Below are 19,769 nucleotides of genomic sequence, written 5' to 3' on the forward strand. Positions count from 1 at the left end.
GTGCCGTGTTGAAAGTCATCGAGCTCTCAGTAAAGTTCATTCTACTGCCAATGCTTGTCTAAGGAGATGCTGCGTGGCTTGATTTTACAGTGGCTCTCAAAAGTATTCACCCCTCTTGGTCTTTTCCACTTGTCATTGTGTTACAACATGAAATCAGAATGGATTGAAACGGGAGTTTTTGCCACTGAACACTAGTTAGAAGGGGTGCCCACATACTAGTGGCCATGTAGTGTACAGATACCGGACAGTCCGCTAAAATACTGGCCGGCTGGCAACCCTAATTGCCACAGACATCTTTACAATTTTGAATGGTTAAACAGATGTTTGTTATTAATATTTTGTTTTTGTTAAACAGTTATTTACATAAAATAAGTAAAAATGAATCATTATTTATAATGATGGCATCCTAGTTTGCACTGTTTTTTGTGGCTCCGGAGCTGGAGCTGGTTAAAAGTAGCCGGATCCGGAGTGTAGAGCTGCACCAGAGCCGCTCCGGAGCTGGAGCTGGAGCTGAACCTCTGGAGCCAGCAAACCCGGAGCACTGCCCAGCCTACCGTGGTGTACTCTGGTTTTCAGTCCAGCTGCAGCTCTTTCTCAATTTCCTATCATTTTTAAATCAGTTTTATTCAAGATGGTTTAGTTATATTCTGTTTATTATCCAATTTATCTCCGTTGCTCCCCTGCATCCTCCTGACATTTCATTAAACAAAGACTGATGTAGTTCCCACTTTGCCTGCTCTCCCAGTGCCAATTAAGGAACCGAATGTGAAGCTGGTGCCATCAGTGGTGTAGTACGGCTACAAGAATAAATAACATAAAGCCAATGACTTGAGTCTGATGGAGACTTTTGTGTTTTAACTCGAGTCACGTATTTTGAACGTTGACTCGAGTCATTACAACTCTGCCCCAGAGCACAGTAACGCTAGGTTTTGCATCTGTTGTGCTGTGGCCCTGGGTCTGTGTGTATCAATCAGGACACTAAAGCTGTCTGATGAAGGTGTTTTAGACTGACCGAAAACCAAAGTAACAAAAGAAAGCAAATGAGAAAATTCAGTGAACAGATTTTATTGACACTGGTCTCTGTGGACTAAGATCTAATCAGGACAGACGTTGCAACACAATCAGGGAGGGGGTGGGGGATTGTTGATAGATTGATTGTTAGATTTAATTCATTAATTATCTTAAAGCTGTGCAAAACGCAGGGTAATCTGAAGTCAGAAGTTTCACAGCTGTGGTCACAGGGGCCCAGACACACAGGTCCCATTACCGCTCACTGGGAAAGTGTGAGGGAGACGATGAAGTCATGACTGTATAATCGGTGACAGGAAAGACGTGCGTCGGACTCACCGTAGGGTCTCTGGTCACCTGCAACACGCCAGGAACACACCAGAGAACACGGGGGGAGAGGATCGGACTGTTTGAAAGAGTGAACAGGCGAGCGTTTGAGGGAGCGAGCGTGTCAGTGCGTCAGTGCGCAGTGTCTCAGTGTGCTGCAGTCAGCGCGTTGAGGAGTCAGTGCGTTGTATTCCAGTGCAATATGGCATTGATAACTATGGGAACACAGCCACAATGGAGACCAGTAACAATGTAATTGTGCCCAACAATGACTTTATGTTAGCTGAACTGAAATGGCACAACTATGAAGCAAACTGATCCCACAAGGATCCCACAGGTGGGGGCCGTTTGCAGAAGGGCAGTAGCTGGGCGCAGCTCTCGTTCAGACGGGTTTTGCCAGTGAAGCTCGCCTGTCTGCGCCAATAACAGAAGAACCCGGAAACACAAGCTGTGCGGCCTCCTGCTCCGACAGGAATGGACAAGGTCAAAGGTCAAATGCATTAGTAGTGCGTTAATGTAGTGCATTTTGTAAACGCATCAGACAAATCAAACTACCAAACAATCAAAACAATAACACATCAAGTGCATTTAAAATCATCTTTTTATTTCAAAATACAACAGCTGAAAGAATAAACGCACTTGGCCCAAAGCATCACAAGATTAGTCGCGTCTTCTCTCGAGAACACACACCCGGCGCTGCTGTCTGCCATCGTACTGACTGAGCCGCGTTCAGCCCCCCAGACTCCAGCGCGCGCTCTTGCCCTTTCAGCAACGGCTGCTTTACCCCCAGACTGTGTGCCGGGCGTCAATAAAGGCTGTCACAGACCCTCTATTGAAACAAGACAGTCAGCCCCACCTATTAACATCGGGACTTCCGTCTTACCCGAAGCAGTGCATTATGGGAGTCGCACAGAGTTCCTGTGGCGCTTTTCTCCCCATCTCTGTCATGGCAAACCTGCCTCATTTCATATTCAAAGCTTTCTTTTTAAAAAACAATTGCATTTTTAACAGGATGCACCTGGATTGTATTAGACACTTCTTAACACATACGAGTTATTATTTAACCAGCAGTGTTTTCACCCGGCCTGACGAGCGCTGTATCAGCGAAGTGCTCTCTCTAGTAGCCGGTCATGAATATCCATGAGCACATCAAGCCTGAGGCCTGGTTTGGTTGTTATAGACGGGTGACAGATCGGCGGCAATTCAAAACATACGAGAGCCTGTGGGTAATTATTATTATTCATATAAGAAAATCAGTAACACTAATGTCTCGGAAATGTTCGGTATTTTTTGTATTATATATGAAGTAAAATGTACAGAATATCATCCAGCGGAAAACGGAGAAGAGATTCTTATTGGTTGTGTTGCCACAATTAAATACCGAACACCTTCATGGCATCAGAATTACGACTTCTACTACTACTGACAGTAATAATAATGATCCACACGCTGACTATTCGTTTTGAATCGCCGCCAATCCGTCACTTGTCTCCGATAACAAACCCCGCCTCCTAGATCGAGGATCTGCCTCAGCAGTCTTGTGCTCATGAATATTCATGACGGGCGAATAGAGACAGCACTTCGGCCATAAAGCGCTCGTCAGGACAGGTGAACACACTGCTGGTTAGATAATAACTTGCATGTCTTCAGAAGGGGCGTCTCTAATACAAGCCAGGTGCATCATGTATAAAAATGCAAGTGTTTTATAAAAAGAAAGCGTTGAATATTAAAGAGGCTGGTTTTCCATTGCATAGAAGAAAAGCCTCACCGGAACTCTGTGTGACTCCCATAATGCATTGCAGCTCAAAGACAGAAGAAAAGGGGGAGCTGACCATCTCGTTTAAATAGAGGACCTTCAGCTGTGTTGTTGCCCACTCTGAGCCAGACCCCCCTGTTTGAATCCAGGTCTCCGTTTCCTGGTCTGTCTCTGTTTCTCTCCATGTCTGTCCGCGTGTGCCCGTGTGTCCACAGGTGTCTGGGCGTCTCCGGGACCTGATGCGGCTCTTCCACACAGCGGCCCGGCAGTTGAGCCGAGCAACAGAGCAGCGGTCTGGACACCTGTGGACACACGAGCACACGCGGACAGACATGGAGAGAAACAGAGACAGACCAGGAACAGAGACACAGAGACCTATACTTGTCATTATATAGTGGATCTATATTGTGCGCCTCAGTATATGGTGCGTCTTAGTATATAGTCTGTATGTCTTAGTATATAGTGCATCTCAGTATATAGTGCGTTTCAGTATATACTATGTCCATATAGTGCGTCTCAGTATATACTGTGTCAATATAGTGCGTCTCAGTATATACTGTGTCTATATAGTACGTCTCAGTATATACTGCGTCGATATAGTGCGTCTCGGTATATAGTGTGTCTATATAGTGCGTCTCAGTATATACTGCGTCTATATAGTGCGTCTCAGTATATACTGCGTCTCAGTATATAGTGTGTCTATATAGTGCGTCTCAGTATATACTGCGTCTATATAGTGCGTCTCAGTATATACTGCGTCTATATAGTGCGTCTCAGTATATACTGCGTCTCAGTATATAGTGTGTCTATATAGTGCGTCTCAGTATATACTGCGTCTATATAGTGCGTCTCAGTATATACTGCGTCTCAGTATATAGTGTCTATATAGTGCGTCTCAGTATATACTGCGTCTATATAGTGCGTCTCAGTATATAGTGTGTCTATATAGTGCGTCTCAGTATATACTGCGTCTATATAGTGCGTCTCAGTATATACTGCGTCGATATAGTGCGTCTCAGTATATACTGTCTATATAGTGCGTCTCGGTATATACTGTGTCTATATAGTGCGTCTCAGTATATACTGTATCTATATAGTGCGTCTCACAGTATATACTGTGTCTATATAGTGCGTCTCAGTATATACTGTGTCTATATAGTGCGTCTCACAGTATATACTGTGTCTATATAGTGCGTCTCAGTATATACTGTGTCTATATAGTGCGTCTATATAGTGCGTCTATATAGTGCGTCTCAGTATATAGCGTGTCTCAGTATATAGTGCGTCTCAGTATTGTGTCCCTCATGGCACCTCATTAGCGAGCGGGGGCTCAGGCACACAGTCATTCATCTCAGACGGCAGAGTGCGACCTAATCTCCTCCCGTCTCCTTGTGGGCTGAAGAGCCTCTTCCACACGGGCTGCGTCGCTGCGCTCTGGCACTGGGAGGCGGAGCAGTTCTCCAGGGCCTGGGCAGTGCAGCTCTTAGCCAGGGCGTCGCTCTCCTCCTGCTTGGCCCGCGTCAGAGCACGGACCACCTCCTGCCACTGTCGGCGTCCCAGGAGGTTCTTCTTAATCAGGGACTCTGTGGACAAGAGAGAGCAACACCGAGTCACAACTCAACACAGAGGTCTAGAGCAGCAAGACAATGTCACCCTGGCTGCCATCAGATCCACAGAAACATTTCAGTGGCGTTACAGAATCGATACCAATCGCCTGTGCGCTCCATCATGGGCCCACATCCTCCCCCGGCGTCTCATCTCCTCACCTGTGAATACGGCGGCGTTGGCTCTGACTGCAGGAGAGCGGCTGTTCAAACAGTCCAGGACGCAGCTGAAGGCCCCGTCCAGCGCCTCGGGGAAATCAGATGCCTGGAAAAGACAAGGAGTCAGATTCGGGGACTCTCAGCAGACCTGTAACTCAAGAGCCACAAACATCTCTGTGCATCTCTGTCCTTCATTCACAACGTCACACGTGTGTGCCTCGGCCCTGCGTGTTGCAGGAGCCAAACTCATGTGAGACAATGGGATTGGCTGAACTGGTCCTCACCAAGAACGCGGCCAGGTCCTCCAGAAAGCCGTCTACGAACAGCGCCCCTCTGTCCTGGTTCGTGGAGATCAGCGTCCTGACAATGTTCAGATCTAGAACCCAGATGCTGTTGTTCAGGGTCCAGAGGCAGGCCTGCACAAACACACGAGCTGAGACTCAACACTGGGCACTGATGCCAGGACACAGCGGCACAATCCGACAGCAGGACGTCTGTAACTCTTCTGATATTCTTAAAAGCCCCTGCAGCCCCTCCTGGGTTTGCTGCCCGGGTGGTGTCTGATCTGCTCTTACCTGGGTCACCTCAGGGTTGGGGTCTCGCAGGTGAAGCGCCAGCTGCACCAGGGCCACCTGCAGTTCACGTTTGAGGTGGGCTGTCACTGCCGGGCACCTGCACAGGTTCCCCAGCACGGTGGCGCAGGCACAGTGCAGCTCTGCATCATCCTGAAAACAAGCAGAGAAGGTCAGGCACAGAGTGGCGACAGCACAGCCTGTGAAACACTGAGCACGACAGCCTGCACGGACACCGCAGCCTTAAACAGCGACTCACTTTTTCCCAGAGCGCAGTGATCCTTCGCAGGACATCTGCAGCGACATCCCGGCTGACGCTGTGCCGTCTCAGGTGGGGCAGAACGTGTGAGAGGGCGGACAGAGCTGCCAGGACCGCCTGCCTGTCCGCCACGTCCGTGTCCTGCAGGCCAGAGCGGAGGATGGCGAGCAGCTCCCGGCCGTGTTCTGTCACCTGCACACAGAGTGGTGGCTTTGGAATTGAAACATGCATCTCTCTCTTCACTGTTTAACACACAGACAGAGCGGCTTCATCCCCACGTCCCCGTCCGCACTGGGCATCCAGCACAAGTCCTTACCTGGGCAGCTGTGGATCTCTCTATGCCTTGGAAAAGCAGCAGCCTGACGCGCACACAGGGGTCCTGGGCTCGGCGCTTCAAACTCTTCAGTAGTGGCTTCTCCGAGCCGCCCAGCAGCTGCAAGACAGCAGAGCGAGGCGCAGTGAGAGCAGCCCTCAGCCACATACTCACCTCGGAGAAGAAGGCAGTGGCCGTCACTCTGTGCTGCTCCCGGTCAGAGCTCAGGGAAGGGACGAGGACCTCCATGATGCCAGGGAGCTGCGGGCCGGCGTGCTCAACCATGGCCCTGGAGGATAAAGGGACAGCCGTAATGAGACAATAGATAACCGATCTCGGGAACGGAGTAGACAAAGGGAAGCCCCGAATGACAGGCTGGTTTGGAGACCCGTACCTGGCCAGGAGACGGACGCCCTCGGGGTGGCTGTCAGGGCTCTGCAGTTTCGCCCAGGCCGCCTCCTGCTTTAGCTGATCGGTCGCCTTCCTCAGCTTGGCCCGGGCCAGAAGGGCCTTCAGTGCCAGTACGATCTCTCTGTGGAGAGAGGAGAGGACAGTGCTGTAGACAGGGAATAAAATTAACACCCGCCAAATGTGGGTAGATTTAGCCCGTGGCGGGTAAATGTCAATTTTACCAGCCACTTTGGCGGGCTGCCAACAAGTGTACGGGGACTCAACTTTTAGTCGGCATGTTTCACATGCCAGGAGAACGCTGCCTGCACGAATGCATAGACCAACTGTAAAGTTTGGAGGAGGAATAATGGTCTCAGGGCTCGGCCCCTTTGTCCCACTGAAGGGAAATCGTAACGCTACAGCCTACAGTGACATTCTGGGTGAATTTGCACCTCCAAATTTGTGGCAACAGTTTGGGGAAGCCCTTTCCTGTTTCAGCATGACAAGCCGTGCACAAAGTGAGGTCCTGACAGAAATAGTTTGTCGAGATTGGTGTGGAAGAACTTGAGTGACCTGCACAGAGCCCCGACCTCAACCCCATCCCACCTTTGGGATGAATGGAAAAGCCGACTGTGAGCCAGGCCTGATCGCCCAACATCGGCGCCCGACCTCACTAATGCTCTTGTGTCTGAAATCCCCTCAACAATGTTCCAGCATCTAGTGGAAAGTCTTCCCAGAAGAGTGGAGGCAGTTATTGCATCAAAGGGGGGACCAACTCCATATTCATGCCCATGATTTTGGAATGAGATGTCTGAGGAGCAGGTGTCCACATACTTTTGTGGTTGACATTTCGCATCCCCCCCCCCCCCCCACCAGGGGTCCAGTATTTTCGTATCTTAAAAGTGGCAAACAAGGTGCAGGGGGCATGACTCTGCATGTGACCTTAACTCCCTGGCAACCAACTTCTGGACAAACTAGTCAGGACATTTCAGATAACAGACGGCTATAAAATGAGGTTAATTTAGGCAGATGAAGAATTTGCTTGGAATAAAATAATTTGGAAATACTTAAAACTTTACAGTTAAAATGGACTTTACTTCTTTTGCATGAGGTTTATGAGAGATGCCCTGAGATTATAGCATCACTTCTAGAAAGTGACAGGTGTGAGAAAGTGAAGGTGTCATATAATTACAATTAATAAAAAATGTATTATGTACAAATAGCTGGAGTGAGAACTGATCTTATTTTATAACCCCCAATACAAAACAATACCTATGAAGTTATACATGTTGTTAATTTAAGAAAAGTGGACTTAATATCTGGGTAATGGAAGGGGGAAGAGTGGAGCAGCTCCGTGACCTCAGCTCCGGCTCCAGAGCGCTCCGATGAGCTCCACACCGGAGCCGGCACACGGCCAACCCTAGTGTATGTATTAATTCTGTATTCGCTGGAACTCAAACGCACAGTTATGTTTCTGAGCGCAGAGCAGCAGTCTGAGTGTGTGCTTTGGAGAGTGAAAGTCAATCGTTTAGTCAAGTACATTGTATAAATTAGCTGGATAGGTCTTATACATTTTGTATTTCGCTGTTGTGACCGGAACACATTGCCACAAGGACGCTAACGTTAAGGCATTTTCATCGCAGCTCACATTGCTAAACTGAATGCAACTGAATGAAAATGTATAAAAAATGAAAAAGAAAAACATATTGGTCGGTTAATTACAGCTGTAATTGCAAAATATTCCCTTATAAAACAAATAGTCACAACCTTTATAGTTAATTTGAATTTGTGACAAATGAACTAAAAGTTGTGCTAATGTCGGGACAACACGAGTCTGACACGAGGTGTGTGAGAGTTGACAGGTCTGCTGTCTTATGCCATTTCCATACGTCTTCTAATAATGTATTTTTACGTAGATATTTATTTAACAAAATTGTTGTTAGAAAAGTATTCATCAATTGCATCAATTACACCATATACATTTCTGCTGAAATGATTTGCGATAGAGACATGCATTTTTTCCTGCGTAGTGGAGATTCTGCTGAAGAGAAACGTGCGGTTTGTTTACATCGCGTCTCTGCTGGCGTGCATCGTATTGACCAATGGAAAGGACGTCACTGTCTGTCTTCATTCCTATATATATATATATATATATATATATATATACCACAGACCGTGACTCTATGAATATCTAGCCAATCCAATGAAATCCTTTTAATGACGTGCAGAAACCCAGAGAAGGGAGAAGCACTGAAGAAGAAGAGGAGTATGAAGAGCAATAATGTGTCATTAACACCCCTTCTCATGTGTTGGTGTGTTTATACAGATCCCCAGCAGCTGCCGTGTTATTGCATGTGATTGATTCATTTGAAAACGATGCTCCCGCACAGTCTCTACTAGCAAGTGTTATCACTCAACAGAAGGCAATCAAGACCTTATAACACTTGCAAGTAGAAACTGTGTGGGAGCATGTTTTCTATCCAGATCCTTTTCCTCATACACACCTGTCTAGTCTATACAGGTGTGCAGTTAGCTTCTGTTATGGTGATTGATGAATTACCTGAATAAATGCCACGTTTTAACATGTTCACCACACATTTACGCACCCTCATGCATTTCTGGTGATGTTTGCCTTTGGCTGGTAAAAATACCAAGTGGCTGGTAAGTGTTTTCCTTCTACCAGACACAGTGGCTAGTGGCCAAAAAAGTTAATTTTATCCAGTGTCTGCAGAGCACCAACACTCAGCAGAATCAAGTGCGTCTCTCACTGTGGCCCTCCTGGCCGCTCAGGTCACTCACACACAGACCAGCGAGGTACTGACGGCTCCATCAGGGACCACACTGTGAACAGACACCCTGTGGGTCTGCACAGCGAGACGGCACTCAGTACGACCTGCTCACCTGGATATACTTGGTTCTCTTGGCGTGTCCTGGCTGGGGGTGCCGGCCTCCTGTGGGATCTCCTCTCTGCAGTCCGTGTGGAGAAGCAGGGCCCCAAACAGCCGGGGAAAGACCCTCTGAAAGGCCCCCGTCCTCCCTGCGACGGCCAGCAGTTCTTGCACGGCAGTGGTCACCTGACACCGGGAGAGACACACAGGGTCACAGTCAGAGAAAAGGCACCCCATTCAGAGCCCCTCTGTACTGCTTTCTGGAGAGTCAGTAGATCACGGACAGGTCAGTGGAAACATCAGTGAATGAAAAGTCCTGCGATGTTCCCGGCCTGGTTTACACAGTGAGTAAGTGTCTGGGGACTCACAGCGAGGGTCCGGCGCGCAGCGGACACACAGTCCTCAGCCGGGTCCCTGGGCAGCTTCCTCATGAGGAAAGCCAGCAGCCTGCGGGACATCTTGCTTTCAGATCCCAAGGCCCTCCACAGCACACGGCTGGAGCTGTGGGAGACAGAGACACAGTGAGTCAGAGACACACGGGAGCTCCTTGACGTGACACACGAGCCAATCAGCACTGCAGACAGTCACTGTGAGAGAGGCGCTTCAGTGGGGCTCACCGGTCCAGCGGCAGGGCTTCGTTCAGCAGCGCCTTGGTGAGCTCCTCCGGGCACTGGGACACGATGTGGGCGACCACTCTCAGCTGCCGGTCAGTCAGGTGGGGCAGGCAGGGCTGCACAGCGTGCAGGATCTCAGGGACCTGGAGGACAGAGGAGACATGCACTCAGTCTGCCGCCCAGCGCAGCGAGAGGAAACACAGCGGGCGTGAGAGACTCCAAACTGGCCCTGACCTGCTCTTTCAGCTGGGCTCGTCTGCCCTCCAGGATCTTGCAGAAGATGGTGCTGGAGGGGCCGTAGAAGGAGGGCTCACCGGGCCCCCGTGGCGCCAAGGAATCGGCCTTCCCTGTAACGGATTCGGCAGGATCAGGTTTGGTAATCGGAAAACAACACCACATGGCAGGTTCTCTCGGTATCCGTGGCTGATGTAATCGGATTGCGCCGGGTCGGTAGACGTCACTTTGGGTTTTGTTTATATTTTACTTAAGCGGTTATGAAGGCCAATTCAATTTAAAAAGTATTAGATTTAATTTAAAAAGTGCCAGAGCGTCAGAAATGTCCAAAGCAAATGTCCAAAGAATTACTGCATTAGAAAACAAAATATTCATTATTATTATAACAACGGCAGCCAAAAGAGGCTCACTGATGAAAATAAATGCTTTGGAAAAGTTGTTTTGATATTCTACCCTAAAAGGAATATATACTAAAATATTTATAGATTGAACAAATTGAACAAGCCGTCTATAGTGTATTTGAAGTCTTCTGCTCATAATTATGCAAGTCTGTTTATTCCGTCTTCCTGATTATAATTGATATTTCTAATCCGATAGTTGCCATAGAGTTTATTATTTATGTCTGAGCAGATGACCTTACAACGATTTACAACTGTAAACACAATATACACAAAGAATTACAAGACAATAAGAAGGTATGAAACAATACATCACAGTATACAATAAGTTTAGTGCTAGTCAGAGCAAGTATCAGAGACAATTACAACAACTACAGTACAAGCAACAGCAACACGACACCGTGGCATTCGATTTCCTCACAATAACACGCTATATTACAACGCATGCGTCGTTAAACCGCGTGACCGAGGCCTTGTCTATTAAAATGCTTGTCACGAGTTTCGATGACAGCAGGAGGTCAGACAGCAGAGAGCGCTGTAGCGCAGCGGGACAGGACGGGGGAGAGGACGGTACCTGCGGCGCGGAGGAGGTGGGCCAGCATTGCCGCGGACCCGGCCCGGCCCGGCTCACTGCTGCTCTTCAGCTGCCCAACGATGAATTTGGCCACCTTCTTTGGGAAGGCGTTGGCTGTAGGAAAAAGGCAGGCAGAGCAGTGAGGTCACAACACAGGCCAGCGCACTCTCTCCTGGGACCACAGAGAGAGACGCCCACGAAAGCCTTCATTGCATCAACAGTGGCTCCCAACCCACCCTGCTGAGCTCTCAATTACTTAATTGAACCCTTAACTGAACTAATCATTTCCTAAATCAGAGCCTTGTAATTATTTGAAACAGTAGGGGGTTTAAATGAAGTATAGAATTGGATAAAGAACTTATTAAAGACTGAGACGTACCCAGCAGCGTTAGTGATGACAGGACCGCGTTGTCCTCGTCCACGGGCGGCCGTGTCTCCTGACGGGCGCAGATCTGAAGGAGAAAGACACGGTCACTGCGTACCGAGGGGGAAGCGCCGCTCGGCTGCACGGGAGCCTTGTGTCGGTGCGTCTCGGCTGCTCCGCAGAGCGGGACCTACCTCTTGGTGCAGCGCGCGCAGCAGGCTGTCCACGGAGGAGTAGATGGCCACATGGTGCGAAGTGAAGCCCGGCTCCAAGGCTGCCAACAGAATCTGTCGCACGTTCTGAATAAGAAAAATAATAATAATAATAAAGAAACACAGCTGCTGACTCACACTGCACTGTGGGCCGGTTCACAGACCTGGAATCCGGCTGAGCTGTTAACATGGACTCCAAAACAATAAACCAAACCAACCCCAACCCTGATCCTGATGTTAAACATAAAACCAAGCCCTTAATCTGGAGCCGGTCTGATCTCGCCCACCCCTGTTACCCCAGACAGCAGAGAAAGTCCTACCTGGCCCAGGGCTTCACCGTTGGAGCTGTGCTTGTACACCTCCACTGAAGCGGCGACCAGCTGGGTCACATTGGCCTGCAGAGTCTCAGGGCTCAGCAGGGGCGACATGGCAGCCAAGGCACCGACGAGCGTCTCCTGAAGCCTCAGCGACTACACAGACAGAAGGACATAAGATCACATACAGGAGTCACAGCGCAGAACAAGTGACTAGATGACTCTAGACATTCTCATGTGTGGAGCTGGATATTTTGCCAGTCCATATTTAACAACCACCCCCTCCTCCGGACATTTCCCGCTGGCCCGTACCTGCAGGTTCCTGCCCTCCAGCACCAGCCAGCCCTTCAAAATGGTTTTGAAGGCGGAGTCAATGACTGGAGCGAAGTCCTGCTTCTTCACTGTGGGGTCAGCGCTCCCTCCGGGTCCAGAAACATACTCCTGGAGGCTGGTGCAGGCGCTGGTGAGCACTGGGAGACAAAAAACAGACGCTGGGGTCACTCTCCACTAGACACACGATTCACAGCTCAGCTCCGCTGAACTAAACCTTAAACAAAAAGAAGAACAAGGGCGCCCTTTGGGGATCTGTCATTGCAGGAGTCAGCCACCCTCACTCACCTGAGCACAGAGCCATCTGCAGCTGAGCCCTGGAGTGGGCTTCCACTGAGTGCATCTCCACTCTTTTGGCAGCGTCCAGCTTGGGCAGCAGACCGGTGAGGGTCTTCTCAAGATGGGGCATCGTGCCGGACCCTGCAAACACAGACAACAGATGGTTAGGGTCGAAAACAGGGCACATCTCAGTTCCCTTACAGCGCACAGATGCTGTCCCAGCATGGGGTGAAACCCCTTTGACAAAGTGGCTTCAGGAATGGAAGGAGCAGGCAGACTCACCGTTGGCTCGTAACAGACGGGCCAGAGTGTTCAGCCACATGATCTCTGGCTGTACATCTTCACTGATGACACACATGGTTTGCAGGACCTCCCCCGGAAACCCACATCCCACGGCCACCAGGACGTCACTGGCTGCCTGCTTCGTGTCGAGAGGCATGTTCTGGGTCAGGGGAAGACGAGAGGAGGGGCGTGAGTCTGAGAAGGCTTTCTGGGGACAGCAGTGTTCCTGGCACATCTCTGAGTGAGAAGAATCTTTATACAAAAAACAGGAAGAGCCTGACAGGAGCAAGTGGCTCACCGCATCGCTGCCCATCAGTCTAGCAGCCACAGCAATGACCTTCCTGGCTGTGGAGGAGCTGATGTCTTCGATCTGGCTGCGCAGAACTTTCTCCACGGCCTGCAGGACGAGGGTCGGATGGGCCAGCTGAGCAGAGGAAGACAGGAGGAAGAGCTTAGGAGGGATGTGACACAGCACAACTCAGAAGAACTGTTACAATATTGACAAATCAATGTCAATGTCTCTTCTCTGCATAACAGACACCATGTTATATCTTGAACCCTTTGTACACAAGGACACTGAAAGCTGTACAGATTTCCAAAAATCTGGATTTTGTCAAACAGACAAATGTGCATCACATAGTAACCTCAACAACAAACTACTCATATAGACACTCATACTTCAGCTGGTTCTTAAAAGGAACTGAATAAAGAAAGAAGATAATTACTATACATTCAAATATACAATCACACAATACACACATTTTAGAAGCAATTCCAGAACAAAACCTGGAAGAAACAACTCCGAAGAAAAGCCACACAGTTAAGCACTCTGTCGGGAGACGAAACGGACGGTCTTGGCATCAACAGACGCTCAATTCTCACCTTGAGGTATTCCAGACACTTCAGGCAAAAGGTGTTTGGGGCCATCATTTGAGAGAGAGACGCTAAGGTTTCCTGGATGTCCTCCATTATCACCTGCCAGGGATCAACCGTCTCTACAATATCAACACAAATCACAGTTAAATCAGCCAGGATCAAGTCCAGCTCATCCTTACAGCAGTGGTTCCCAACGGATTGTATGATTAATTGTTATTACATATAGTCAGTAAAAAGTCCTCCAAACAGACACTCACCCAAACCCTCAGACTCGTCCACTGTGTCGTCACACTAAAAGACAACAGGAATTCTGGGTTACATTTCATTCCACTTTACTGATTGTATTATTTTGTGTGAATAAACGCTGACCATCAAGTCAAATCATTATGAAGTGTAGTTTTAAACAATAATGTCCGTATTAAAACTATAACAAGGCAGTGTAATATAGTTTAGTCCGGGCAATTCAAGTATGAATCCCAACCCCAAAGACATTTTCCATTGGCAGGTAAGATATGCATGCATATTCACCAGTTTAAACTTTAAACGTATTAAGCAAGCAGTTACAATAGGTATCCTTCTCCTATAGCACACGTGTTGGTTCACTTGATTCGCTATGTCTCCTGTGCAATTGTTTATCTAAAATAATCATCATGTGTTATTATTGCAATGATTATGAGACGAGCCTCATGAGTAAAATACACACGGAATCAAACGCCTCCCAATCAAAGTATCTGCTTGTGTAGTAGCCTGTATTACATGAAACGGGTGTTTAATATGATTGCTGGGTGACTACTGCCGACTAGGACTAACATCTAGACAAGGCAGAGTCTTGCAGTGACAGTCAGACACTCACGTCTGTTTCGCCGCCATCTTCCACCGACGTCTGAATCTCTAATGGCGCCGAGCGGCGCGGACTGACGGCACAGCGCGCCTGCGCATTGTGACGCGTCACCGCGGCAACCGCGCCCGAGCGCCCTCAGCGCACGCGACGGGCGCAGCTGCGCAGGCGCGCTGTTCCGTGATGTCCCGGATGTGCGGCGCGGCGGGTGCAGGTTGGGATACTGTACTTGATTTCTAGCACCATAAATGGAAAAAAGTGATTTTCGCAATATATGAATTATGAATGTGGAAATGAAGAAACGTACTGTGTGGCTAACTACAGTATTCTACAGAATACTACAAACACTGCACTGTGCTAGACTTTGGGCCCCCACCATAGTTACCAGGGGCCCCGGCATCTTGTGTTACGCCACTGGATTGAGCTACATCATCTTTTGTTCTTCCTAATACTAAATTTACTTTCTAAACCACACCGTCTCGATGGAAGCAAATGTAGCAGTTTGTCCAAACAAATGTAATGTGAAAAGATTGTCTTGAAAAAGAATACAAATGCTGAGTTTGATTGACGTGTCATCTGTCCGGTCTGTAGTCTAGCTGGCGTGCGTGTCTGCTGCATGCATGTCACAGTTAGCTGTGTAGCTTAGCCAAAACTGTAGGAAATGTAAGTCTGCTGCCCACAAATGCAAGGAAGGCGACAAGAAAAAGTGTCATTTCCTTGTGTGTCCCACTGACAAACTACTTCTCACAGCAAGGTCTGCTTCCATATGCAGCGCTCAAATAGTCTTGTTGAAACGGTGGCTATAATGGCAAATTGTAGCCCATATTGCTCCCTGTCCATCGTTGTATCGGGGTGTCTGGCGTTGTCTGCTCTATTTTAAGCTTTTATTTGATCAGTCCTGCTCTCCAGTGCTTAGGGTCGGTGTCACAGCAACATTGCCTGTTCTTGCTGCTAAATAAACTGCATCACATATGGCATGTTTTCTTATTTCTTATCTGTTTTGCACATATAGTCCTGCTTGATTCAATACACAGCGACAGTGATGCTTATTTTTTGTAGAGTCTATAGGCTATTGATCGGTTCTATATTTTCTTTGAAAGTAATCTTGACCCTTTGCAGCCGAAGCTTTCTAATATAATTAAAACGTGCTGATTCAATGGGGAATTGAATGTATACATTTCCCTTTTCAAATGGTTGTCTTCGGTTCTGCAAGTCTGAAAGTGCCGTTACAATTCACCCGAGAGCGAAGCACATTTAGTAGGACATCTGCACTAATCACAAGGAATCGTATGCATTAGTTATCGATAGCCTATTGAGATGAATAATCTGAAAATGTGTATCACACACACAGCACATATAATAGATTACAGTAGCAGTACTTCAGGTGTCCGTCTCTTCGGTGCTGTTTCTGCAGGTCGCTGTCCCGCAATCCTGCTGCTGCTCAGTGTTTGTGCTGAGATCCTCGGAAAAGCGTGCAGCCTTTTCTCTGGACCCCACCGCGTTTGTCGTCATGTACATTTTGAATGCATGAACACACTCCCATACACTAACACACACACAATCACGCAATACACTCACATAATTACACACACAATGCATTCATTCTCTCTCTCTCAGTTCAATTTCAATTTCAATTTGGTGTTCCTGTGAACTTGCAGTGTGTTCTTATAGAGTTCAGCATGCAGCGTTTCGATTGGGTGTTTGTCCCACCTAGTGCAGTCCTGTAGACTGAGTGGACCCCCTGCCTCACTACACAGCGCAATGGGCTGGATCACACTGTCAATTAGTTTGAGCCAGAGTTTGACTGGAATATCAGTGTCATAGAATCCGCTTCTGCTTGCGTAGAAAGCTCTTCTTGCGTTGCCTTTGAGTGCCTTCACTGCCAGGTTAAAGCCCCTGACGCACTGATAGTCAGGCCACGTGAGTGTAGTCTGAGGTGTGTTCTGGGGCGGTGCTGCCTAGAGTGCAGTGGTATTTGTTTCCCTGAGGTCTGGCCTTTTCTTGAGAGATCAATATTTTTGTCTTCATGTTTACTGCCAGGGCCAAAATTGAAAAAAGGCTGTTCTCTGAATAAATAAAATAATAAACTAACCAATACAATACATCTCCCTCATCCTCCTTACTGCGATGGCCTGATCCAGGATAGAGGAGAGCTGCTACCCTGGGCTGTAGCTCCCTTTCTTTCCGTTTTCTCGGCCTGTCCTTTGTTGGCATTATGTTGCAATTGCTGCAGCCAGACTGTAACTGTCAGTGGCCCAACTTCAGGTACCCTGTCCCATAGCTACTTCTGACCAGCCCACTGCGTCATGTTATTTTACACTCGTTGGCTACTGATCTACTCTGCCGCTATGGACCAGCCTCCTCTGGCCTGTGTAATGGTTACGGTCTAACTGTGTTACCGTTTCATTCACAGATCCTCTGCGCTGTGACTTTTTGGTGCGCTATACTTACATTATAAATAAAGGATCACACTCCGCATGCTAGATTCTTTACAATTCATTTATGTAGAACAATGACAACATGTTTTTGGCCTCAAGCCTTCATCAGTGTCTGTGGCACTAGTTGTCCACTTTTGTTTTTAAGAAGTGTTTTTCAGGTGTTTCGTGTTAAGTCAATGCATGTGCAAAATTAGATAAATGAATCAATAAACAACACAAATTGATAAATGTGCTTCACACACACAAAAGGAAGTAAACCCTGCATTCAGTTCTGTTACAATTTCAATTAAATCACAAGTGGTTAAAATAACACCACACTAGGGTATATGTCTGAGGACATCAGGCTTCTTGCAGTTCATGAATCAGTACAATAGTTAATAGTTAACAGAAGTGGAAAGAGTACTGAAAAATCCTACTCAAGTAGAAGTATTGTTACTTTGATGAAATCTTGCTCAAGTAGAAGTAAAAGTACTGGTATAAAAACTACTCAAGTACAACTAAAAGGTAGCTAATTTAAAATGTACTTGGGGTACAAGTTACATAGTTACTTTTAACAAAGCCTTGTCACATGATCTCCAAGCAAATATATATATATATATATATATATATAGTGACGGAACGGGGCTCCGTCCCTTTAAGGAATGTCCACCCAAGGTAGAAAACTACTTGTCCCAGGAGCCCCTGCAGTAGAGACAGGAAGGGGCGGGGGCTCCTGTGTATATAAGGGAGCAGGCAGAGCCAATCAGGGCAGTTGGTGGGAGGTTGCAGCCAGGGACAGACATGAGCTGGGAGAAAGCATAAGAGGAGCTACTAGAACCTGTTGCAAGCTTTACACTTCACAGAGGGATATGTACCACCAAACTGCCAATGTGTATAGTGTGGTAAGAGTGTATACTGGCGAGTGAGTATAATCGCCAACCCCTTGCTAATAGTTACTCGAATAATAATAAAATACCCTGTGGTTTGGGGAAAGACAAAAACCTGTTTAGGGAACCTGGGATTGTGGGGATAGTCCACCATTGCAGGACACGGACATTCTAACCTGGGAATTGTCATCCTGCCACCTGCTGGTGGTTGGGGTGAAATAGTTTTCCCAAAAGGACTTCCCCTGTGTTTGTTGGGTTCCTGGACAGATGCGGTCATAGAGAGGGAAGGAAGAAAGTCAGGTAGGACTGGACAAGGCTAGGCATTTTTTGTTTTGTTTTGTTCAATTGAGTGTGTATTACATTTTGGTTTGCATTAAACTTACCTTGGCAGAAGAGTCCTTTCCACAAAGCCCCTGTCTGGACGGCTCATTCTTAACTCACCCACTTACCGGTCTGTCACAATATACATATATATGTATATGTGTATATATACACATATACATATATATGTATGTATGTGTGTGTGTATATACAGTGAGGGAAAAAAGTATTTGATCCCCTGCTGATTTTGTACCTTTGCCCACTGACAAAGAAATGATCAGTCTATAATTTTAATGGTAGGTGTATTTTAACAGTGAGAGACAGAATAACAACAACAAAATCCAGAAAAACGCATTTCAAAAAAGTTATAAATTGATTTGCATGTTAATGAGGGTAATAAGTATTTGATCCCCTATTAATCAGCAAGATTTCTGGCTCCCAGGTGTCTTTTATACAGGTAACGATCTGAGATTAGGAGCACTCTCTTAAAGGCAGTGCTCCTAATCTCAGCTCGTTACCTGTATAAAAGACACCTGTCCACAGAAGCAATCAATCAATCAGATTCCAAACTCTCCACCATGGCCAAGACCAAAGAGCTGTCCAAGGATGTCAGGGACAAGATTGTAGACCTACACAAGGCTGGAATGGGCTACAAGACCACCGCCAAGCAGCTTGGTGAGAAGGTGACAACAGTTGGTGCGATTATTCGCAAATTAAAGAAACACAAAATAACTGGCAGTCTCCCTCGGTCTGGGGCTCCATGCAAGATCTCACCTCGTGGAGTTTCAATGATCATGAGAACGGTGAGGAATCAGCCCAGAACTCTATCTTGGTCATTTGAAAAGATCAAGTCAATGCATGCGCTCTCCCTGGTTGGTTCCCTGACAAATTGAGTTAGAAAGCAGTCATTTACCATCTCAACCAATTCTATTTCTGCTTCTGTAGTCCCCACTGGGCTTTCCCAGTCTATGTTTGGGAAATTGATATCCCCCATTATAACAGCCACATCCTTGCTACATGCAGTCCTGATTACACTGTACAATGCAGCATCTTTCTGAATATCTGAGTTGGCTGGTCTGTAACACTCCTACCGCTAAGCCTCCAGATCTCTTGTTCAAAAGTTTCACCCACAAAGATTCTGTTCCATTACTGGGATCTAAATGCAGAGAAAACAAAGCAACATCAAATTTGTAAAGGAACAGTACACCCAAAATGAAAATAATTAAATACACCAATGAGCCATAACATTATGACCACTGACAGGTGAAGTGAATGACACTGATAATCTCGTTATCATGGCACCTGTCAGTGGGTGGGATATATTAGGCAGCAAGTGAACATTTTGTCCTCAAAGTTGATGTGTTAGAAGCAGGAAAAATGGGCAAGTGTAAGGATCTGAGCGACTTTGACAAGGGCCACATTGTGATGGCTAGACGACTGGGTCAGAGCATCTCCAAAACTGCAGCTCTTGTGGGGTGTTCCCGGTCTGCAGTGGTCAGTACCTATCAAAAGTGTCCAAGGAAGGAAAAGCGGTGAACCGGCGACAGGGTCAT

General features: G+C 47.3%; 1 protein-coding gene across 1 annotated transcript; it reads right to left on the reverse strand.

Annotated features, from left to right (window-relative positions):
* Positions 1 to 1,918: 1,918 nt before the first annotated feature.
* On the reverse strand, positions 1,919 to 14,694 carry LOC136767415 (maestro heat-like repeat-containing protein family member 1). The gene is made up of 22 exons (XM_066721179.1): positions 14,607 to 14,694; positions 14,011 to 14,044; positions 13,760 to 13,872; positions 13,176 to 13,301; positions 12,878 to 13,037; positions 12,605 to 12,736; positions 12,299 to 12,456; positions 11,993 to 12,142; positions 11,655 to 11,759; positions 11,476 to 11,548; positions 11,097 to 11,210; positions 10,125 to 10,237; positions 9,894 to 10,033; positions 9,645 to 9,777; positions 9,290 to 9,462; positions 6,393 to 6,530; positions 6,002 to 6,287; positions 5,686 to 5,877; positions 5,430 to 5,579; positions 5,139 to 5,270; positions 4,858 to 4,960; positions 1,919 to 4,674 (listed from the first exon to the last, which is right to left on the reverse strand). Exons 3-22 carry the CDS (start codon positions 13,844 to 13,846, stop codon positions 4,394 to 4,396), a joined length of 2,946 nt encoding a protein of 981 aa, XP_066577276.1. The 5' UTR covers positions 13,847 to 13,872; positions 14,011 to 14,044; positions 14,607 to 14,694; the 3' UTR covers positions 1,919 to 4,393.
* Between the last annotated feature and the right edge of the window lie 5,075 nt (positions 14,695 to 19,769).

Source organism: Amia ocellicauda, chromosome 14 (genome assembly GCF_036373705.1).
Source record: "Amia ocellicauda isolate fAmiCal2 chromosome 14, fAmiCal2.hap1, whole genome shotgun sequence".
Lineage (NCBI taxonomy): Eukaryota > Metazoa > Chordata > Actinopteri > Amiiformes > Amiidae > Amia > Amia ocellicauda.